Source organism: Acanthopagrus latus, chromosome 9 (genome assembly GCF_904848185.1).
Source record: "Acanthopagrus latus isolate v.2019 chromosome 9, fAcaLat1.1, whole genome shotgun sequence".
Classification (NCBI taxonomy): domain Eukaryota; kingdom Metazoa; phylum Chordata; class Actinopteri; order Spariformes; family Sparidae; genus Acanthopagrus; species Acanthopagrus latus.
The window spans coordinates 29,804,955-29,829,066 of NC_051047.1; the positions used below are offsets into that span (position 1 = coordinate 29,804,955).

At 44.8% G+C, this 24,112-nt stretch overlaps 1 protein-coding gene across 1 annotated transcript in view; it reads left to right on the top strand.

The window, feature by feature from the left end:
* Positions 1 to 2,185: 2,185 nt before the first annotated feature.
* ttn.1 (titin, tandem duplicate 1) overlaps positions 2,186 to 24,112 on the top strand; it is a 172,815-nt gene continuing 150,888 nt past the window's right edge. The window contains exons 1-23 of the mRNA XM_037108979.1: positions 2,186 to 2,613; positions 3,202 to 3,294; positions 10,767 to 10,870; positions 10,988 to 11,191; positions 11,311 to 11,598; positions 11,829 to 11,914; positions 12,075 to 12,283; positions 12,773 to 12,899; positions 15,715 to 15,957; positions 16,279 to 16,392; positions 17,768 to 18,028; positions 18,729 to 18,791; positions 18,875 to 19,133; positions 19,278 to 19,332; positions 19,457 to 19,660; positions 20,001 to 20,143; positions 20,319 to 20,446; positions 20,652 to 20,879; positions 20,964 to 21,205; positions 21,293 to 21,525; positions 21,617 to 21,781; positions 21,875 to 22,043; positions 22,350 to 24,049. Coding sequence (XP_036964874.1) covers positions 10,780 to 10,870; positions 10,988 to 11,191; positions 11,311 to 11,598; positions 11,829 to 11,914; positions 12,075 to 12,283; positions 12,773 to 12,899; positions 15,715 to 15,957; positions 16,279 to 16,392; positions 17,768 to 18,028; positions 18,729 to 18,791; positions 18,875 to 19,133; positions 19,278 to 19,332; positions 19,457 to 19,660; positions 20,001 to 20,143; positions 20,319 to 20,446; positions 20,652 to 20,879; positions 20,964 to 21,205; positions 21,293 to 21,525; positions 21,617 to 21,781; positions 21,875 to 22,043; positions 22,350 to 24,049 — 5,212 coding nt within the window. The 5' untranslated portion in view covers positions 2,186 to 2,613; positions 3,202 to 3,294; positions 10,767 to 10,779. The remainder of the gene's footprint in view (positions 2,614 to 3,201; positions 3,295 to 10,766; positions 10,871 to 10,987; positions 11,192 to 11,310; positions 11,599 to 11,828; positions 11,915 to 12,074; positions 12,284 to 12,772; positions 12,900 to 15,714; positions 15,958 to 16,278; positions 16,393 to 17,767; positions 18,029 to 18,728; positions 18,792 to 18,874; positions 19,134 to 19,277; positions 19,333 to 19,456; positions 19,661 to 20,000; positions 20,144 to 20,318; positions 20,447 to 20,651; positions 20,880 to 20,963; positions 21,206 to 21,292; positions 21,526 to 21,616; positions 21,782 to 21,874; positions 22,044 to 22,349; positions 24,050 to 24,112) is intronic.

The window sequence follows — 24,112 nt, forward strand, 5'->3', positions numbered from 1 at the left end:
CAGTTTCTAGACCTTCAGGTCTGTGAACCAAAAGTAAAACAGCATGTGTAGAATTAAAATAAGGTGTTCATCTCTAGTTATTTCTTTTCTTTATATTCGTACACGTTTAGTCTCAGAATGAGGAGCTAACAGGATCCGTGTACAAAATCAGCTATTCACAAAATAAAAATCCAATCTGCAGAAAAGTCGAAACAGTGCCGACTTTATCCTCTCCGTCCGAACCAACACCAGGATTTAGTTGGTTCTAACTAAATGTTAGCTTGTTGCTAACAGCTAAAGGCTAAATGGTTGTGCTTGTTGTTGCATAAAGTTGTACCATACTTGTAGCTTCTCATCTTGAGTATGGAAGAAAAGAAAAAACACTGTGAAAAATGTTTGTTTATTGAAGTAAAACCATTTTACTCAGTGAAATGGAACACTGGCAGGTTAATGCTTCACTTTTATTAGAGGATGTGTTTCACTAAAAACAACATCAGTCTCTCAAACAGGAAACGAAGCAGAACGGTCCGAATCTGAGATGATCTCATGACTTTTAGTCCGAGAACACACATACTACATTTCCCATGATGCACCTGGATACCTTGATTTGAGCTCCCTGAGTGTCTTCACAGCTCCAGTGAACACAGACTGTGTGTTGGACGTTTGGACCAACAGGACTTCTTAACTGGACCACGTCTGTGTCGCTTTGAGCCGTTATGCAGATTTCTCCAGGTGCCTCCTGGCAGCAGAGGTGGAGGAAGCCTTCAGAGCCTTGACTGCAGTACAACTACAAACTACACACTGTGAACACACACTACAGGTAGAAGAAATATGACTGATCCGCAGCTCTTAAGTCGACATCACAGCTCAGCAGTGAACTGTTCCCTGTCAGAGTTTCACTATTTCTCTGATGTTTTCAGTGTGGCTGCATGTTTCAGCTGTAGATGGTCAATGTGGAGCAGACACCAGTTTAACATACATGAAAACATCTACACAACATTATCTAAAGGTCTTATTCAAATCAATTCTCTGGACAGAAGCTTCTGATAAACGGCCGTCCTCTAATCTCAGATCATCAGTTTGTGACCAGGTCGGGATGTTTATCAGAAGCTTCTGTTCAAAGTGACTCACAGTAATTCACACATTCACACACTGATGGTGGCGGCTGCAAGGTGCCGACCCGCCCACCTGGACCAGCCCACCAGGACCAGCCCACCAGGACCAGCCCACCAGGACCAGTCCACCAGGACCAGCCCACCTGGACCAGCCCACCAGGACCAGTCCACCTGGACCAGCCCACCAGGACCAGCCCACCAGGACCAGCCCACCAGGACCAGTCCACCAGGACCAGCCCACCTGGACCAGCCCACCAGGACCAGCCCACCTGGACCAGCCCACCAGGACCAGTCCACCAGGACCAGCCCACCAGGACCAGTCCACCAGGACCAGCCCACCAGGACCAGTCCACCTGGACCAGCCCACCAGGACCAGTCCACCTGGACCAGCCCACCAGGACCAGGATAATATTTCCATAGCTGCTCCTTCACTTTAGCTCCCTCTCCTCTCCTCCTCACTCCTCCTCACTCCTCCTCTCCTCTCCTCTCCTCCTCTCCTCCTCTCCTCCTCTCCTCCCCTCCTCACTCCTCTCCTCCTCTCCTCCTCTCCTCCTCTCCTCCCCTCCTCACTCCTCCTCCCCTCCTCTCTCCTCTCCTCCTCTCCTCCTCACTCCTCCTCCCCTCCTCTCTCCTCTCCTCCTCTCCTCCTCACTCCTCCTCTCCTCCGCTCCTCTCCTCCTCTCCTCTCCTCTCCTCCTCTCCTCCTCTCCTCCCCTCCTCACTCCTCCTCTCCTCCTCTCCTCCTCTCCTCCCCTCCTCACTCCTCCTCTCCTCTCCTCCCCTCCTCACTCCTCTCCTCCTCACTCCTCCTCTCCTCCTCTCCTCACTCCTCCTCCCCTCCTCACTCCTCTCCTCCTCCCCTCCTCTCCTCCTCACTCCTCCTCTCCTCCTCACTCCTCCTCACTCCTCCTCTCCTCCTCTCCTCCTCTCCTCTCCTCTCCTCCTCTCCTCCTCTCCTCTCCTCTCCTCCTCTCCTCTCCTCCTCTCCTCCTCTCCTCCCCTCCTCTCTCCTCCTCTCCTCCTCACTCCTCCTCTCCTCCTCCCCTCCTCTCTCCTCCTCTCCTCTCCTCCTCTCCTCCTCTCCTCTCCTCTCCTCTGACTCCCCCCTGCCTGGCCTCCTCACCCAGGCAGACAGAAATAACCTCCGGGAGACTCCTGGTCCACATTGAGACAGCAGCCATATTTCCTGGTCAGCAGCTGTGGTGTGCTGATCTGATCTGGAGTCAGATTCCTGCTGGACGAGACACATGAACTCAGGAGAAACCAGCATCAGTTTCTTTGTTTCTCTGAGCTGATGAATCTGCAGCAGCTCCTCCTGAATCCTTCAGTCTCAACACAAAGTCAAATGTAAACTAGTTGAACTGTTACGTCTCAGCTGGTTCGGACTTAAATGTGTAAATCTGTTGCTAGGAGACAAACGTAGTCGTCCAATCAAGAGAAATCAACTATGTAAACAGGAAGTCACTGAAACATGACAGGCGCTTCTTCCAAACGTTAGCGACAGGTTTTAGGCTGAGAGGTAAATCTTTGGACATGAAGGGATTCATTCTGTTTCAGATTCACCCACCATCTGCTAACAGCTAACTGATGTTATTTAGCATTAAGTAATTAGCATTTTGGGGTAATTTGATGTATGTGAATCATTATTAAAGACATTTTTAGGTTCAAGGTCAGTGACTGTGTGTGAGCTGTGCTGCATATTTGGCTAGCTTTCAAGCTACTTCATGCTAACGTTAGCTCTGGAAGTTGGTTCCTTTAGCTTCAACGTAGTTTCACATTGCTGCACAAGCAAGAAAATGAAACATCATACCAGTCTCATGTTTGAGTATTGGCATAATGTTAACTTGTCATGCTGATGTTGTGTTACGTCTGTGAAATGTAATTTAAAACGTTCCGTATCAAATCATTATTGAACAGCATTTATCAAGTTTCTAGTCACACATGTCGACTGTTCATATTAACCCTACTTGTATTATTCAACACTACAAACAGGTCAGATATTAGGATGCTAACGTTAGCTCAGCTGTCAGCTGATTCAGGTGGGGACTGTAACACTGTAAATATTTAACAGTCAATCTCAATGTAAGAACTGTTTTGTGAGCTGCAGCTGCTGACTGAGGATGTGACATGAGATCTGCACAGCGCAGGAGGTGGAGGAGGCGCCGTCATTCCTGTGAGCGCTGCTCACTTTGACTTGCAGGTATAAAAACACTCAGCGCTTCTCTGGTGGATTGTGAGACAAAGTATTTTGGGCCTCAGAGCGTCAGATGATGAACGTTTCACTGAATATTCAAGTCTTTTGTTTTATTTTGCACCAAGTGAGATGTGAAAAAGTTCTGATGAACTGTGTGAGAGTCAAACAGCCGAGAGGTGATAAATCAGCTGCTGCAGAGCTCACACACACACACACACACACACGCACGCACACACACACACACACACATGCACGCACACACACACACACACACACACACACAGAGCGTGTGTGTGTGTGTGTGTGTGTGTGTGTGTGCAGTGTAGCTGTTTGTTAACAGGGCTTCACACAGTGTTGTAACAGGTACAGATAGACATGGTGTTAAAATACTCACCTGTACGAGGAGAAATCCAGTAAAAGTCTGAAAGTAAATGTGTAACTTGAAATATGACAAGTTGGAGGGAAACACTGATCAATATTTTTCTATATTTTCTGACATTTTATACAAAAAAAAACAACTAAGCAAGAACAAAATCAACACATGACACAAATATTTCTAGATTAATAACAAATTTATACTTTTTTCTTAAATTGTTGATTTTATTTTATTCTGAGATTTCACTACTTTTCTCGTTAAGATACAGACTTTAATCTTGCATTTGTAAATGAATGTTCCAGGACACCTGCCTGTCTTTTGTATGGAGGAAGTGAAACAGAAGAGTTGTGTGACGGCAGTCACTCGTTTCCTTCATCAGTTCATTAAAAGTTAAACTAGTAAAAGTACGGAGACGTATATTAACATGTATGTAAACTTTGGATCAGGTGATTGTTGGATCGGATATTTCTATGATGTCAGATAAAAAAATATGGATAAGAATTTAAAGATGTGCCACTTTGTCTCTGACGCAGCGTGTCAGTTACCTGTCAAGTAACTAATAACTAAAGTTATCAAATAAATGTAGTGGAAGTACAAAGTAACAGGAGGGAAGTTCTAATGTAAAGTACAGTTCTGTTAGTTCTGTGTGGTTTGACTCAACAGAACCTCCTGAGTGATTCTCTCACAGGAAGCATTAACGTCACGTGGTGTTTTAAAGCGTTCTCAGTGTGTTTGGATGTAAAGCCGGCAGCTGTCGGAGACGCTGCTGCTCAGTTTTCCTGGTGGAGCAGATTCCTGGTGGAGGGATGGATGATGGATGATTGACAGCTGAGTGATGGTTACCAAACCTCGTTACCAAACCATGACGGAGCTGCAGAGTGAGGCTGCTCGATCACTCCGAGGATTAAACACTGAGACGTTCAGCCTGCAGAGTCACACTCACTGTATGAGGGATGAATTAATGCAGCAGCAGAAGAAGAAGCAGAAGAAGCAGAAGAAGAAGAAGAAGAAGTGTGTAAACAGACAGCTTGTTGTGTGTTATAACCGCAGGCTGCTGGAGGTGGAGGAGGGGTGGTGCTGCTGGCTTTGAGTGACAGGGACAGCCTCTGCCTCCTTTTGGTCAGCAGCTATTTAATGACTCACATTCTGTTTCACTGTGACATCACAAACGTCTTTAACTCATCAAACTGATCTGACATCAGATGTGAGATATCACTGAGCCGCTGTCGGTCGATCAGCGATCGATCAGATCGAAGCTGATCGACACTGACGCGGTGACTGACAGGGTGGAGGTTGCATAAATGGCTGCCATGTCCCATCATGCCCCCCTGAGGGTCCCAGCAGCCAATGGGGAGCGTCGGTGAGGTGATGATGCAGGTTGTCCCCCTGGTATAAAGACCTACAGCACCGTCTGGGCCCTTCTGAGCAGTTGGAGCATTCCCAGCCTCGCCTCGGGTGGAGGGATTGCAGGAGGGAAAGCAAAACTACACGGCCCGTTTCTGTGTAGTTTTGTTTTGTGGGGATACTTTGAGGCTCGACTGTTCTCATCTTGGATTTTTCTGGAAACTCTTTTCTGGATAAGGAGACTAGTCCGGGTCCCCGGGGCTCCGTCCCATCAGTCAGAGGCACTCTTGTGGAAACAAGTGAGTAAACTCCACCGTGTGTCCTCGTGGTGTCAACCTGCCGGGTCGGACCGGGTCAGGATTCTGGTGTTTAGTGAACTGGGGCCGCTGTTCTGTGTTTCTGTGCTGGTTTTCTGTATTTTGGTGGTCCGGCCGCGTGCAGCAGACTGTGCAGCGATCAGACGGAGGTTAAGAATAGCTGCTGAGAGCATGAGAGTGGACCGTCAGCTGGCTGATGGCTTTTTAAGGGAATCAGCCGCGGGGCTATCACTCTCACCTCCAGCTATGTGCCACATGCTGCCTGTCAATCACAGGCCGGGTCAGGGCGGGGGGGCGGTGTATTTTTGGCCACTGCCATATCTGTCGCTCACATTCAGCTCTGTAAATATCAGCTCGCTTGATCCTCTGAGCTCGACTGGCTGAGGGCTTCGTGAGGAGGAAGAGTATTGATCGTTGATTGGTGGATCGGACTGCGATCGGCTCGGTGGTGATGGCTGAAATTCTTGTCCAATCAGCTGACAGCACTGAAACAAACAGCAGCTGTCCTGATGAGGCGTTCAAAGACCTCAAGAGTTAAAGAAATAAATCAGCGGTAATGAGAAGAGAAGATCTCAACACACAGGGTCCATTTATTTATTTATATAAAAAGATATCTGAAGCAAATCAGATCAACAGGAAGTTTTTCTGTCCTCAGACTTTTTGTAAACTTTCTTTCATAAACATTTATTTTCCTGTTGAGTTGTTTTGTGTGGAGATCACGTCTGTTTCCATCGCGGTCGCTGCTTTTTATTCACATTTTCTAAAAATAATGTTTTGAATTACAAATCAGTAACAGTAACAGGAAACAGCAGAACGTCTTCAGATTTCAGCCCTGGAGAGGAAACGTTCAGACAAACGTTTCATTATACAGATTAAAAGATGTTTTCATGTCCTGGACTTGCTTGCTGAGCTGTAGCTGCCTCAGAGCTTCTGGCTGTGAGCTCCTGTCACATGTTAGGAACTCTGTCACATCATTCATGAGCTCAGAGCTGCAAAAATAAACCGACTGCTGTTTGCTGCTGGTCAGTATTTAACATGTCAGTCTTATAAATATTGACATTAAATCCCTGACACAGATTAAAAACTACAACATTTTATCGTCTTCAGAGTTCATTTAGATCTTGATGAACGTGTGTTTTCCTGCTGCGTGCGTCAGAGCCGACGAGTTAATAATAAACGGAACATAATTTATGATCTCCGGCTGTGAGTTGAGCTGACAGCTGCTCTCTGTGTTCTGAGGACGTTCTCACATGTTTGACTGAGTTCACTAGGAAACGTTTCTGAAACTGAAAAAAGAAAAAGAAAAAAGATTCTTTAGTTTGATCTGAAAAAGTTTCCCGGGGAAGTTTTGTTACAGACGGTTCTGTTCTGTTGTGTTCTGTTGTTCAGTTTGACTGAAGCTTCAACTGATCAATAATCCTGATTGGATTATTATTGATCCTGACTGGATTATTATTGATCCTGATTGGATCCACATGTTCACTGTGTGTGTGTTTGTCCAATCACAGGCCAGACACACAATGACATTACAGCAATTTTAAAGAAAGTTAAACAGGTTTAATTAGATTTGAATCAAACTTAAATAATGAATTAATACATTAATTAATTCATAAATGAATGAATGAATGAATTCATCATTAAAGTATATCTGTGGTTCTGTCTCTGACCGACTCAGCGTTCAGACTGACGGTTCATCAGAGGAGGAAGATGTTTGTGCAGCTGTCGAGTGTGAAGTGTGACCCAGATAAACACATGTTGTTGATTCTGCAGTAAAAGTACCTGGAATACTGCAGCAGTACCACAGTAATACTACAGTAATATTACAGCAGTTTACTGTAGTATTACTGTAGTATTACTGTAGTATTACTGTAGTACTGCTGCAGCTGCTGTCAGGTCAGTTTCAGACTGAAGCTTCAAACCTTCAAATTAACATCATGTTCAATAATCTGCAGATGATTTTCTAGATCTACAGAATGTTAGAAAATGATAAAACAACAATAAAACAACATAAAACATGCAGCTTATTTATAATAATTAATGGCCAAAGATGATGTTTTCTAAAAACAAATCAAATCAAAACACAGTTTATATGATATATTATGTTCATATGATCCTCATTCAGAAAATGAAATGAAGAGAAACAAAATAATCCAGTTTACCTTCATTTACTTCACTGAGAGTGAAACACTTTATATGACTTCAGCTCTTTATTATGTTTATTATAATTCATCATTATGTTGTTATTATCTTTGTCTTAAAAACTTCATTATTCTGCAGGAATGTGAAGAAGAGTTATAATGATCATTAAAGTGAACTTAAACGTCCAGTTTAATAAGTTTAAATCTGATGAGAATCACATGTGATTTAGTTTCAACAACTGAAACTAAAATAAACATGAAAACTCGTCCTTTAAACATTTTGCATGAATGTTCAGTTTGTGAGTTCTGAGCTTCTCTGAGGTTCATTATCACACGTGTGAGGAACCGTTAACAGATTTAATGACACAGAAAAGTAAACTATCATAGTAAATAACTGATTATTACAAGTTTTAAAAATAAGAAGTTTCTGTTTTCCTGATTTGAATCATTTGATCAGCTGATTTTTTCGGTACTTCCTGTTTGAAGTAATTTCCTGCTCAGGTGTGACGACGTCGTAACACGTGACAACAAGTTACTGATGCAAATATTCTGCATAAAAAAACACTAAATTATACAGGAAATCAGCATTTTTTTCAACAAACACACATTGTGGATATTTTTAATACATCCAAAAGGTTTTAATGTTGAAATGAATGAGTGGAAACTAAATCTGCAGCTTCTGAGAACAAAGAGAGTCATAAAAGCTGCCACGAGGTTTATTGGTTAGATTCAGGAGACTTTAAGGCTCCGCAGCCGTCAGCACGTGTTCACTGGTTAATTACAGTTAATTACAGTTAATTACAGTTAATTACAGCACAACAGAATTAAAACCTGTTTCAGTGTTTGTACAAACAAACAGAACAAAAGTGTTAAAAAGTAACTTTGTTTTTGTCAAAGATTCTTTAAATCTGTTTACTTCAGAGTTTAACCTGCAGAGAATCATTAATTCAAACAACATTTTATTTATACAGAACAGAAACATGAAGAAATTATTTATATTCTGCAGTTTCTTCACACGTCTCGTAACTTTAACAAACTCAACCACGTGCACAAAACCAGACTGCATTTAAAAAGTGCTGAATTCTAAATTGATGACAAATTAAAGATGTTACTTTAGTGTGATCTTAAAATGATAATTAATATCTTTATCAGCAGGCTGGTGAAGCTTCAGTCTGTCAGTAACAAACACAGTAAATGTAATAATATCACAGTCTGAAGAAAATATGGAGCTTTGATGTTCAGCAAAGGTAGAAAGAATATTATTTATGATACAACACAAAGTTCCTGACTGATCATTAATCATCTACTCATCATTAATCTGATTAATTGATGTAGATAACAAAATATCTGCACTGTCATCTTGTTGAGACGCGCAGATATTTAACTGATCTGAGCGCAGCTGTCAGCAGTAAAGTGCAGTTGAGGCTAAATGTGGCTCTGATCTGAAGTCAGGTGGTCGCAGGAAGAGCCGAGTCCACGTTTACACCGAGGTCACCGCAAGGTCGCATCAATACGGCTTCAGTTATCAGTGATCGATCATCTGAAGACTGATTTTCATTCAGATTTTTACTTCGTTAAATTATTCTTTCACCTGTTTTCATCTCTTCATCTTCCTTCTCTGTCTCCTGTCGTCCTCTTCGTCTCCTGTGACCTGTCGCTGCAGCGTTTTACAACAAACAAAGGTTGTGTTCGTCATTATCAGGAGCGATTCAGATTTGCTTCATCGGTCTGATCACGACAGTCACTTTTCCTCATTATCTGACATCTACAGTTTTCACTCTGGCTGTAAAGATAAAGATCCAGTTACAGATGATCTACAGGAAAGATAGAATAATAATATGACAATAATAACAGTGGCACTAAAATATCTGAACCTGCTGCAGAGATTTGGCCTCTTCTTCTTCTTCTTCTTCTTCTTCTTCTTCTTCTTCTTCTTCTTCTTCTTCTTCTTCTTCTCTTCCTCTGATGACTCCAGCAGGCGGCTGACCTCCAGCTGCTGCCGTCCATCAGCATCGCCTGCCCTCCAACAAGCTCCGCCTCCTGACATTTATAGCTCCTGTCTGCTTTGTGAAACTCAAACCTGAAGCTGAGTGAAGCAGAACACACACTCAGCACATTTTCATCCAGCAGCTTTATAATCTGTGCATCAATAAAAACCAACAGAAAAACAGCTGAAACACTGAGTGAGCAGCGTCTCAGCGGAGTTCTTCTTCTTCTGTCATCTCTGCGGTGTAGCTGCAGTGATCTCAGGTTCGTTCCTGCTGCAAGAAGAAGAAACTCACAGAGGCTGCAGGTAGAAACCAGGACATGAAGTGAACATCCACTCGTCTGCTCTCTGTAACGGCTGGTCGTCTCTTCTGCTCCACAGTTAAAGTTTGTTGGCTGATGTTTGTTTGGACACTTTGAGTCGGATGTTTCGGAGCTTTCAGAAAAATACATGACTCCCATTAAAAGCCTTCAGAGACGCTGAGGGAACTTCTTTATATAACTCGTCATTTTATCAGAGTTAGCACCAATAAATACTCTGAACCTGGAGACAAGCTCAGAGCTCAGAGGTCAGAGGTCAGAGGTCAGAGGTCAGAGGTCAGAGCTCAGAGCTCAGTCTCAAACTGAACACTCACACGGCTGTTGGGCTTCAAACCTCGTGAGCTTTTTCTCCAGATGGATCCATGCGGCTGATTCTGACCCATCAGCTCCACACATCTGAAACTGCTCTGTGATCAGCCTTCATCAGCCTCTCAGTTTCTCTCTGCACTGTAACCTCATCACATGACTGCAACATTTGGTTTGTACTGAATAGTTCATCCAGGAAAAGTTGTGAGTTGAGAGAAAATATGAATGTTTCAGATGATGTCAGAGGTACTTTTATTATTATTATTATTATTATTATTGGACATTTAATGGACCAACAGTGTGCAAACAACACAGAACAGAGCAGCGTGAGGAAAATTAAATGGAATAAAACTAAAATGTGACACTGTGCTGTGGCTGACGACTGAATCTTGAAGTTTCAGAGAACCAGAACAGTTCTGGTCTCTCGGTCCGATTTGTTCTGGTGGGTAAAGTTAATTCTGGTGTGATGACTGGATCAGGAGGAATAAGGATCGTTGAGCTGAGCTCTGCTGGTGTTCGCTGGTCATCGGAGCCGGGACAGATGCTTGTGGTCGTCTATTTCTGGAGTTATGAGACGAGCTGCGTCTGTGTTTCCTAAAGTGAAGGAGGAGAAATCCAGACGGACGCTGAAGAGAGTTTCCTGTTAGTTTGATGTATTTTATTGAAGTCCTTCTTTCTGTGTGTCTGCAGGGTGCCGACCATCATGTCAACACAAGCACCAACGTTCACGCAGCCGCTGCAGAGCGTCGTGGCACTAGAGGGTAGTGCCGCGACGTTCGAGGCTCAAGTTAGTGGTAAGAACTCAAACTCATACAACTGATAGTTTTACATCTGACAGATGAAAAGAATAATTAGAAATCAGTGGATCGTGTTTGGTTCTCTGACCGGTCGGGTTCTTCTCTGTCCTGCAGGTTCTCCAGTTCCTGAGGTGAGCTGGTTTCGTGATGGCCAGGTTCTTTCCGCCGCCGCTCTGCCCGGCGTTCAGATCTCGTTCAGCGACGGCCGCGCTGTTCTGAGAATCCCCGCTGTGACTGCCGCACACAGCGGAAGATTTTCCGTCAGAGCTACCAATGCCACTGGACAGGCAACAAGCACCGCTGAACTCCTCGTTACAGGTGAGAGCACAGGTGGACGTTAAGACAGAGCAGAGCGATACGTTAGTCACTGATTCATTCTAGTGTGTGAGTGAAGACACAAGGTGGCTTCTCACAGCTGTCACTAATCTTTCCTGCAGCCGAGACGGCGCCGCCCAGCTTCCTTCAGAGACTGCAGAGCTCCACAGTGAGACAGGGCAGCCAGGTGAGGCTGGACGTCAGAGTCACAGGAATCCCAACACCTGTGGTGAAGTTCTACAGAGAGGGAGCTGAGATCCAGAGCTCAGCCGACTTCAGGATCCTCCAGGAGGGAGACCTGTACAGTCTGCTGATCGCCGAGGCTTTCCCAGAGGATTCTGGGACATATTCAGTGACTGCAACAAACAGCAGCGGACGGGCCACCTCCACAGCTGAACTGCTGGTTCAGGGTGAGACCCTCAACTAACCTGTCTGAAGCCTCCTGCTGTGCTGGAGGACAAACTGTGATTCATGTTGTTGAGGGAGAGTGAAAAGAAAAATGAGTCCAACTTTGTCAAAAGAGGAAAAAACTGCCTGTGTTTTCTTGTGTATTTGTTTTTATTTCTAAGTTAAATGTGATCTGGAAACTTTGAGACTTGGTTCTTGGATCACTTCCTAATCTCAAGCCGTGTGTGTTCAGGTGAAGAACCCGTTCCAGCAAAGAAAACCAAGACAGTGATTTCAACTTCTGCAATCTCACAGACCCGTCAGACCCGAGTGGAAAAGGTACCAAACACTCAGCTGTCAAATATCAAAACCTAAATCTGAATTAATATCATCATATGTAACATTTCTTTCTGATCGGATCATATTTTGTCACTAAATCTAAAGTCTAATGACTGTATGAGCTCTCAGTGACTCCGCCCTTCGTCTCCTCCCTCCTCAGAGGATGGAGGCCAGTTTCCAGGCCTCCATGCAGATGCAGGTGGAGAGCGCTGAGATGATTCAGCAGCTGGCTCACAAGACTCCGCCCAGAGTCCCGCCCAAACCCGCATCCAAGTCTCCGACCTCACTGGTCGCCAAGGTGGCGGGAGGACGCCAACAGTCGCCGTCACCTGTCAGACACGTGAAGGCACCCACGCCAACACCTGTCAGGTGGGTGGAGCTTTGCCGACTATTAATTGAGTCTAGACAATATTTCAAATGAACAGTTTCCTCCATCCATGTTGATGTGAAGTCAGTGAAGTGTCGTAGTCCACAGAACAGTTCTGGAGATTGATTTAAAACAGAGAAACATCAGACGTCTCCAACAGCTCGTCTGCAGGAGAGAACACATCACAACCTGATCTCAGACCAGATTTACAGCTGCAACACGTGATCACAGTCTGCAGGAGAGAACACATCACAACCTGATCTCAGACCAGACACACAAACACTGTTTTCATCTTTCTGTGAATTGTTCCTTTAATATGAGCTTTTATTTGCGAGCAGTAAAGGTCAGAGTGACATGTCAGAGTGATTTTAACTGAGCGGCGGGGTGATGGTGTTACGGAGGTTGGCCCTCTGTAGGCCTGAACTGTGACCTCCCTCCCCCGTCTCCAGGCCTGCCTCTCCCACCTCAAGACTCTCAGTCTCCCCCATCAGGCCAGTCAAGTCCCCCATCACCGCACGCAAACAGGAAGCTGCCGGCGTTGATGTCCTGCCGCCCTGGAAGGTCGCCGGCATGATCCAGCAGCAGCGCATGGAGCAGCAGGTCACCATCGTCAAAGAGGTGAGCGGCGGACGCATGGCGGGGGGTCTACAGCACCACCTGGTGGTCAGGGAGGGGAAGGTCAGGGAGCAGTTTGAAAAACCTGGAGGGGACGTGTGAGACCTCTACATGAGGTGGTGCTGAATCTTTGTCTTCTACTTCCTGACGAGATCACTTCCTCTGATCTCCGTCCAGAAGTCACGTCCATAAATCCACTTAGAAACCAGAACTAAGACCATCAGAACCTCCATCATGTTCTGAAGATTTCCTCAGTATTAGAATTAATTCAAGGACAGTTCATCCAAGACCACACTGCACACCAAAGCCACTGAGCCTCGGCTCACTCTGGTGGTTAAAATGTCTTCAAATATAGGTCCAACATTATACTGTCTGCCCAAAGCATTGTGGGATGTGTAGTTTCAGATCTTTGAGCTGCTCTGTTCATCTCTCTTGCTTCATTGAGGAGATACTTCAGTTTAGATACAGACACGTTCTACCTGAAGACAGAGAGGAAACACGGATCCTTTACACGTCCAGCTTCCTGTTGAACAAGCTGCTCCTGAGTGGATGTTAACTGGCCTGTATGTCAAACATGTCAAACAACTGTCACGTCTTTTATTCCATTTCTATGTTTTTACTGTTTCCTCCTCTGAGAGTCTCTTCTGTCTGTCAACACTGTTGTTCAGCTCAAGAAACAAAACCCTGGTGTTCTGTCTTATTGTTTTGAATGTGACTAACTGACATTCAGAGGCGGCAGATGAAGACGATGGAAACAGGTCGCCATGGCGCCCGCTGACGGTCAGGCCTGTCGTCACGGTGACAGAAAAATAACAAACACGTCCATCATGTGATCCCTCCGTTGTCTTCACTGGCTGCTGATAAAACGTTTCCACGTCACAACTTATTACCCGACATCTTCTTTTGACAAACGTTAATTATTTCTTGGTGCACTTAATTCATCTGAACATCTACGTCAGTCCCAGCTGAGCTGTGCTGCAGCTTCTGTCATGGATCTGAATGTTAACTGAGAACTTCAAGAATTATTTTTTTAATAAAAAGGTTAAAAAAGTAACAAAACAAAATGAATGTTCTAACTTAATTTATAGATGAATCCACATCACCAAGAGTTAACATGTAAGAATTATCTAACCTATAATCTAGAAAATGTAGTTTTAACTGCAACTAAGTCAAGTTTTAACAGATGTCGGATCATTTTTATCTAAAGCAAATCCACCAGATCCACACTGACAGTCTGCTGCTAATTTAATTCACCTCCATGAAGTCCTCACGTCGTCTCTCTGAGCACTGCACATTTTAAAGAGCGTGAAGTCGGTTTGTGGAGTTCCAACATTCGCTAGCTAAGCTGAATCACACAAATTAGTTTTTACAATCATGTATTTCAAAGAAGCCTGGAGTAAAGTCGGGGCCGAAACAACCTCCCTCAGAAAACTCCATCTTATTAAAACCATCTATTCTTCTTCATTCCTTCATCCATCTCACACCAACAGGACTGTGTTTGACCATCAGGTTTGTCTTCATCACTTCATCAGCCGTATGGATGCCAAAGTTAACGCTTTTGATTTGGTTATTAGCCTCAAACTGTCAACATGGAGTCAGAATCATCTGGAACGACAGATGACATGAGTTTTACCCAGAATGCCGAGGGATGGGATAATGCTATGAGCCATGAAGTCACGACATGTGACCATAACCTCCATCACATGCCCTCCGTCAGGGACCAGCAGGGGTCCAGTGATGCTTTTGGTATTTACATGGAGACAGCAGAGGATGATGTCAGCTCTGACAACACGGAGGAGGGGAAGTGTTCCAGGCCGTCTCACCTCTGTAAAGATCCAACCCAAGAAACACTCAGACTTCAGAACTGCCATGTCTCGCTCCGTTTGTCTGATGACGAGCTTCCTTCAGCGCTGTGTTACTGTGATCTGAACCAAGATGTCCGCCCGGTCCTCCAGCAGCAGGAGCAGGTAGCTCGTCCTCCGTCCTGAGTGGACACGTCACGACGGCTCCATCGTCTTCTTTGAGCGTTTTCACTGCCTTCTTTCTGCAGCTGCCACTTCAACTTTCTTCACTCTCAGCACTTCTGTTCATGTCGTTCTTTATCGACTTTCAGCTGATTTAAAAGTTGATTTTCTTGCATGTCAAACTGACGAGCACGTGTTGTCTTCATCAGGTGATCTTCACTGTTTATTTGAGTACATTTACATGCACACAGGTATCCTGTCTGTGGTGAGAAGTTAAATAAGTCAGTTATAATAACTTTTGTTTTATTCACCGTCCCTGTGAAGTGGACACACTGACAGTGATGCTGGTGTGTGTGTACAGACACTCCATCTGTGAAAAGTTTTGTCGATCACAGAAGCAGGAAGGTGTCGAGGGAAATCTACAGTTCATTCATGCCAAACACTAACATACACTTCCATTATTTTGCTCAAGCAATTCCTACTGTTCCTTTTTGTTAGTGTCACTGGATGACTCTTTCAGATTGCCTGAAATCAGAACAATTACCTCAAACTTTTATCAACCAACCAGTTAACTGTGGCGTCTCTGCCGACCAGAGCCTGAAGAGCTGCATGAATAACGTGCTGGTAGACAGTTAACTAATGCTGCGTGCTGGTTCATAAGTCCAATAAATAAAAACAATAAATCTGAAAGTCCCAGGAACAAAGTCATCACCCCAAGCATTCAAAGCAGATTATGTCAAAAAAAACCAATTGAAAAAAGTAAAGAATGAACTCAGATTTCCCTGCGTCCATCCTCCTGTTTCTGTCCTGCCATGGATGTCCTGAGATCTATGTGCTGCTGGTTGTGTCTCCAGGCCGAGGGCGGGAAAAGAGCTGGGGCGGTGGCCACAGTGATGGCCGCCGTCGACCTCGCTCGGGTCCGTCTGCCTGTGCATGTGGAGGGCGGTCGAGCTGAAGAGGCGGAGGCTGTAGAGGCAGCCGCTATGACTGCCGATCAGCAATACCGAGCCAGCCGGACAACGACGAGAGTGCAGGCTGGTCAAATGATTCCCACTGCTCAGGGGTTTACAACTGAATCCACCCTGCTGCTGCCTCAGGTTCGATCAGGCTCCAGAGCAAACAAACACCTGCGTTATCAAGAGATTTACACCTGATGATCAGATGACCTCAGGGTTGTTCAGGTTTTATAAAGTTCATGCAGAGAAGATAATGACTGGTGCAAAATAATCAATCAATCATCATGTTGTGAGAAAAGTCCTTTTTAATTATCTAAACGATTTGCCAGTGCTTTAATGATTTCTCTAAAACTATAAATCTCTTGATAGGCATGTTATTATTTGCGGTACAATCTCATATCCATTGTCCAGCTCTTCCTCCTGAGGTTGTAACGCTCCTGTGAACTCTGTTGGTTACTCCAGATTCAGAGAACAACAGAAATCTCCACCCAAGTGGACACTGGTTTCACTCCATCTCCAGTTCCACATTTCACAGTTTCTAAAGTTTCGGTCCCAAAACACGAGTCTAGCTCTGAGGTAAGAGAGGCAACGTCAGGCAAGCAGAACAAAATGACCTGCATAGAAAGAAAACGTGGACTGAGAAACAATCAGTCAGTAATCCAACCTGTAGGCTAATCAAGCCTTCATTAAGACCTCCCTGCTAACTGTTGCTAACCTGTCAATCTTTCAGTTCTCATATTTTACAATCACGGAGGCACACATCCCATCACAAGATATATAGTAACTTTTCCACCAATAAGTCTTCAAGCTTTTAATTTCCAGCTGACAGATATCAGTTTTGTCTGCTGAAACGACCACTTTACTTTGGCTAGCTAGCATTAGCACATTGACTTATGCTACTTCTGAGTTGGTAAAAAACTCCATAAAGATACATTTTAAAGGTCACCAATTTTCAGGAAGGACCCCTGAAGCGTGGTCTTTAACGAGCACTTGAGATGCTACATACATGATATCATGCTAACTGGTCCCAGCAGGAACCTCGCAAATAATTGGTGATCCATATAGAAGAAATAGAAATAAAGACACAGAAGCAAATTTACTTCAGCAACTTAATGCTTTCTCGACTTTGAGTCGGGGTGCTAGTGTGAAAATTTGCCCAAGTCCAGAAAAAAAACATCAGGACAGAGCTGCTAAAACTATCTTCAAGTCTGATAGCATCCAGGACCGGCTCCTACAGGGTCGGGGTCTCAGTCTTGAATGGGGATTGTTTTTAACGTAACCTGTGAACCCCGTAACATAGTTAAGTCAAATAAATATGTGCTAACTCCTAGCCTTGGAAGTAGGCTTATGCTAGGCTAGGTTGCTACTATAGGCAGTAAGCTAATTAGCTGGGAAAGCTAACATTAGCATCTTATTAGAATGTCATGAGATAAGTCCTAACTCGTGTTAGTTAGGCTAATTCGAGTTAGCTGACGTTGGCAATAAGCTTGGCAAGCAAACACTAGCATCTTATGCCAGATCAGAGTACCAGATCATGTACAGCTGTTCTGACAGAAATGAAGAGATGCAAACACTGACACACCTGCTGTGACTAATTGGTTGCTAAACTGTGATTGGACAGCTGCTACTTGGAGGCGGGGTTTAGTGAACGGTCATTTGGTTATTACTGCTTGCCTGAAATGCAAACTTGTGAACTGTAGTTTAGAGGTGATAAAATAATCTCTATAAAATAACAAATTTAATCTAATTTTAACCTTGTTTTTCTTCACCCTCTTAATCAATAAGTCAATAATCCACTTAGCTTCATTTCAAATTCCCTTAATTCTACCCTGCTGTAGCTTTAATAAAACTAACCATAGATCCCTCCCTGTGCTGTGGTTTGACTCAAACATTCAAAACAAGCCGACAGACTGTTTGATCATAGTGTTGGTGTCCTCTTTGGGTCGGTCAGGTTTCCATCGCCGGCTCAGCAATCGCTACTCTGCAGAAAGAGTTATCTTCATCCGCTGCCACAGCTAGAAAGATCATCAGGCCCGTCAAGTCTCCCAGTCCGTCTGGGAGAGTGTCAGCGACCAGACAGACACCAGAGCCCGTCCCACCACCATTCAAAGACTTTGCTGAGAAATATCAGAGTCGTTTTGGTGCTGAGTTACAGACGGGGGTGGTGTACTCGGGGGGCATGGAGAAAATGTATGAGGACTGGGGAGCCCAGGTTTGTAACACAGTTCAACGGGCTGGATCTGAACAGGACAAGAAAACCAGATGAGTAGGTGAAAGTCTGATGGACTGTACACCAAATCAGCAATTAAGAACTTATTATTTTTTGTCTTTCCATGACAGAAATGTGTTGTGGGTGTCACCAGAAATGATTCCTAATAGTTTTGATGAGCTTTATCTTATTGCCTCCAACTGGGCAAAATATCACTCAAGAAATACCAAATCTGTAAGTCAGAGTGTCCCTCGGCCCAGAGTCTGAACCTTTGTGATTATACTATCCTTTAAACTTTGCATTTAAGGTGTAATTTACTCTTTAGGCTAAAAGAATAAGCTAATTATCATTTTATATATATTGGTGTTTTCATGTTGTTGGCGGTCTGCAGCCTTTAGTGTTTTTAAGAAGTCCGGTTTTCTTGATTTCTGTGAAAATCCAGGATTTAATAACCCTCTCATGAAAACTTTAACATGCTCGTCGATGCTATTGACAACATCATTCTCACCTCTTCAATCCATCCGGCCTCCTCTCCATCTTTCTGTGCTGTTGTATGTCATGTCTTTTCATTAGCTGTTCAGTGTAAACATTCAAAGTCTTGTCCCGTGTGTGTTTGCCTTGTTGTGTCCATGCTGTAGATTTTAGAAATTGGCAAATGTTTGTAAAATTTGAATGTTCTAAGTAGCCTCTGACTATTTGACAGGTGGCAGAGGCAGCAGCCGTACCTTCTGCCGGTGCCGGCGTCATCCCGCCCACACTGGTGTCCGTAAGTGTCGCCCCAAAGCCACAAAACATATTCAAGCCTCTTCAGGAGGAGACATTTTTTAAAGTGTTGCATTTTCTTTGCAGAGCTTGAAAAACACGAATGTGACCGAGGGTGAGTCGGTGACCCTGGAGTGCCAGATCAGTGGTAACCCGACACCCGTCATCATGTGGTTCAGAGAGGACTACAAGATTGAGAGCTCCATTGATTTCCAGATTAGCTATGAGAACGGAATCGCCCAGCTGGTGATCCGCGAGGCGTTCGCTGAAGACAGCGGGCGCTTCACCTGCACCGCCACAAGTGAGGCGGGAACCGTCAGCACCTCCTGCTACCTTCTCGTCCAAGGTCAGCACATGAATATTTTAATGAACATTCAAATATTAGAAAGTTCTGTTTTGTTTGTTTTGTTTTCAGTTGATATTATACTCTTTGATGAACTATGCTCCAGTTAAAGTTGGTAAATCTTTAAATGTCTTCTTTCTCCTTCAGTGTCTGAGGACATCGAGAGCAGAGAGACTGAACATGTTGAAACTGTTGTGAAACTGTGAGTCAATAAAGCTGATTTAAAGTTTAAAAGATAATCCACCCTGTCAGCACTGATCAGGAAGGACTCTTCAGGTTCTTTATTTTTAAATTGTTGAGATTTAAAGAGAGAATTGTGTTTCCAGAGTTACCGAAGAAGCCAAAGAGGAGACTATGTCTCAGGTGAGTGAGACAGACGCTGCTGCCGCAGCTCCCTTCTTCATCAGGAAGCCGACCGTCCAGAAGCTGGTGGAAGGTGGAAGTGTCGTGTTTGAATGCCAGGTTGGAGGAAGTCCCAAACCTCACATCATCTGGAAGAAGAGCGGCGTACCGCTCACTACTGGATACAGGTATGTAAATTCATAATTGTTACTTAGCAGGTTATGATGTTTCCCAGAGGATGATTTCCAAGAATATAAGTGTGACAGACTGTCTGTCATGCTGAATTTGGGGAAATGTGTTGGATATGCTGCACTAGGCATTTATAATGTACAGCCTTCAAACATGAAGTCTTGGATGTGAATACTCATATTTAAATAAAAACTAATACAGACAAACAAGACAGCACATGAAATTCGCATTAGAAATCTCTGGAGCAAACTGTGTGTCTGTAATGTGTACTCCAGCCTCTAGGTGGTACCAGTCATTAACTCACATTCAGTATGTTCTTTCCCTTCCTCTGGCCATTAGATACAAAGTTGCCTACAAGAAGGACACTGGAGAATGCAAATTAGAGATCTCTATGACCTTCGCTGATGACGCCGGAGAATACTCAGTTTTTGCCAAGAACCAGCTTGGAGAGGTCTCAGCCTCCGCCAGCCTGCTGGAGGAAGGTAAGAGAACATCTGCACCAGAACAGTCGAACTTCATGTTTAGAAGAAATCAGACTGGAAGACAAGATATGATGACAGTGACTTCAGAACAAGATCCAACCGGTTCTTCTCTGGTGTCAGAGTGTTTCCATGCCTGAACTCACATAACATTTAAAATGCTTTGTTGTGCTAACAGAGGAATATGAAGTCTACATGAAGAAACAAGAAGCAACCTTTAAGACTGAAGTGACAGCTGTGGTGCAGGAGCCCAGAGTGGGAGACATTCCCCCAATGGAGCAAACCACCACCATCATCTCAGGACAGGTAGGAGCATCGATAGTCAAGGTTGGAGGTTGTCTTTTGGTTTTGGGTGATGTTAGTTTCTCAACAGAACCCTTTTCTAGCTTCCTTGGCAATGAGGGTTTTGTTTCAAAAATCAATAAAGAGTAATTGTATGTTACTGATAGCCAATACTCAAACAATTAAATGTTTGTTGTGTTCAGATTCTAACTTCTTATCTCATCTGCAGGAATTCCATCTTTCAGCCATTGAGCTGAGGATCATTCAGGAAATTGAACTCCGCATTATGACAATTACCTACAAACAGATAGTGACAGAGGACGGAGAGCTGATGGTGACCGCCACCCCCGCTGAGGCTGTGCAGCCCTCCTTCGACACTCCTGTCAAAAACTACAGGATAATGGAAGGAATGGGCGTCACTTTCCACTGCAAGGCAGCTGGAATGCCGCTCCCAAAGGTACTGAATTTAAGAAATAGTTTGTCTCTGTTGAACTTAGATTAAGGGTTAAGGGTCCTATAATGACATTTTGTTTTCTACCAGATTGCATGGTACAAAGATGGCCAGCGAATCAGGTCTGGTGACCGTTACCAGATGGAAGTCCTCCAGGATGGACGAGCCAGCCTGAGATTGCCAGTGGTTCAGCCAGAAGATGAGGGCGTGTACACAGCTTTTGCCACCAACATGAAAGGAAATGTCGTCAGCTCCGGGAAGCTCTACGTGGAGCCTTCTGGTGCTGGAGCACCTCAGAGATACACACCACAGCCAGCAATGCAGCGGATCAGGTAAGGCTTCATTCAAAGGACTAAGAAGTACTTCTGATGTGCCGAACTGTTGACAGCTGGGTGCTGACGCCTTTGCTTCTTACTCAGGTCAACATCTCCTCGTTCTCTGAGTCGCTCTCCTGGACGTTCTTCTAGCCGTTCACCAGGACGCTCTCCTGCTCGCCGGCTTGATGAGACAGATGAGGCTCAGCTGGAAAGACTCTACAAGCCTGTGTTCGTCCAGAAGCCTGCCTCATGTAAATGCTCTGAGGGTCAAACTGCAAGGTTTGACCTGAAGGTCGTTGGCAGACCAATGCCTGACACATACTGGTTCCACAACGGTGAGTAAAAAGAGATCAGTATTCATTAACTGGTTCTTGATTAACATTTGTTGATTTTACAATAATCAAAATCTTTATGTCACTTCCTCAGGACAACAAGTGGTTAGTGACTACACCCATAAGATAGTAGTTAAAGAGGACGGTACACAGTCCCTGATCATCGTCCCAGCCACTCCACAGGACTCTGGAGAGTGGACAGTCGTCGCTCAGAACAGAGCTGGACGGTCGTCCATCTCCGTCACTCTCACTGTCGATGGTAAGACCACAACTCATCTCAGCCAAGAGGATACTGGAGAACACTGACTGTAAGGTTACGGTTACTTGATGGTATCTTTTCTTTGGTTTTCAGCTAAAGAAACTTTGGTGCGTCCACAGTTCACTGAGAAACTGAGGAACATCAGTGTAAAACAGGGCACTCTGGTTGAACTGGCTGTCAAAGCCATTGGAAACCCCCTGCCTGATATCGTCTGGCTGAAGAACAGTGACATTATCACCCCACACAAGCACCCGAACATCAGGTATGTCTTATATTAGCTAGTGTTAGTGTTATTAGTCTTTATAAATTGGCTTGCTGACATTAAAATTGAAACAAGTGTTTATTTTTTTGTGCTGGATGTCACTTAACTTTAACTCCTAACTATTTGGCACTGGATAGCATCAAATCAGCTTCTGCAACCTTGAAAGCTGGAAGCAGATGGTGTCCTGAAATGGACCGCCATTGTTTGACTTCATGAGACAAGTTCATCAAAGCAACTGTAATTTTTCATTGAAGGGAAAAAAGCAAAATGTCAGATAAATTTTAATATGACAAATTGATGTTCCAGGGTTGAAGGAACCAGAGGAGAGGCCAAATTCCAGATTCCCTCAGCAGCTGGCTCAGACAGTGCCTGGTACACTGCTACAGCCATTAACAAGGCTGGCAGAGACACCACTCGCTGCAGAGTCAATGTGGAGGTCGACTTTGTTGAACCTGAACCAGAGAGGAAGCTAATTATTCCCAAAGGAACCTACAAAGCCAAAGAGATTGCCCCTCCAGAGGTGGAGCCCCTGCATCTGCGATATGGTCAGGAGCAGTGGGAGGAGGGTGACCTTTACGACAAAGAAAAGCAGCAGAAACCACAGTTCAAGAAGAAGCTGACCTCTGTCCGCATGAAGCGCTTCGGTCCCGCTCATTTTGAGTGCAGACTGACGCCTATCGGTGACCCCACCATGGTAGTGGAGTGGCTGCATGATGGCAAACCTCTGGAAGCTGCTAACAGGTTGCGCATGGTTAATGAATTTGGATACTGCAGTCTTGATTATGAAGCTGCTTACGCCAGAGACAGCGGTGTCATCACCTGCAGAGCTACAAACAAATTTGGAGCTGACCAGACCTCAGCTACCCTGGTCGTCAAGGATGAGAAGGGTCTTGTTGAGGAATCACAGCTTCCTGAGGGCAGAAAGGGAGCTCACCGAATTGATGAGATCGAACGCCAGGCTCACGAGGGAGGGCCCTATGGAGTCACTGCTGAAGAGGAAGCTGAGAAAATGAAACCCGAGATTGTCCTTCTTCCCGAACCAGCCAGAGTCGTGGAAGGTGACACTGCACGATTCCGCTGCAGAGTGACCGGTTATCCAGCACCCAAAGTTAACTGGTACCTCAATGGACAACTAATCCGCAAGAGCAAGAGATACAGACTTCGTTATGATGGTATTTACTACCTGGAGGTCACTGATATTAAACCCTATGATTCAGGAGAGGTCAGAGTGGTGGCTGACAACAACCTGGGCTCAGCCGAGTACACTGTGAAGCTGGAGATCCAGCAGAAAGAGGACTTCAGAACCCATCTGCGCCGCGCCCCAGAGGGAAAGGCACCTGAGGTCACAACTGAACCTGGAAGAACACCATTTGAGGTTGTAAAGGCTGAGAAACCTGCAGAGGACTCCCAGCTAAAAGAAGTGGTCACGCTGAGGAAGGCTCAGAGAATTGTCCATGAGAAAGCTACAGAAGAGTCGGAGGAGCTGAGGGGCAAGTTCAAGCGCAGGACACAAGAAGGCTACTATGAGTCCATCACCGCAGTGGAGCTCAAGTCACGCAGGAAGGATGAGTCCTACGAGGATCTGCTGAGGAAAACAAAGGAGGAGCTGCTTCACCACGCCAAGGAAAAAGAGGAGGCTGAGAAGAAGAAGAAGGAGGAGGAGCGCCTCAAGGTTACAACTAAAGCTGTAAAACCAGAGAGGGTCAAGCTCTCAGCCAGCATGGAGGCTCCTAAGATCCTGGAGCGTATCACTAGCCAAACAGTCGCACAGGGTGAAGAAGTCAAGTTCAGAGTCAGAGTTGTTGGCAGACCAGAACCTGAGTGCCAGTGGTTCAAGAACGGTGTTCAGCTGGAGAAGTCTGACCGTGTTTACTGGTACTGGCCTGAGGATCATGTGTGCGAACTGGTGATCAGAAATGTCACAGCAGAGGATTCTGCTAGTGTCATGGTTAAAGCTTCAAGCACTGCTGGGGAGACATCAAGCCATGCCTTCCTACTGGTGCAAGGTAACAACACTTGCTACAATTTATATGTGATTCTCTACCTGAATTGTGGAGGTTTAACAGAGG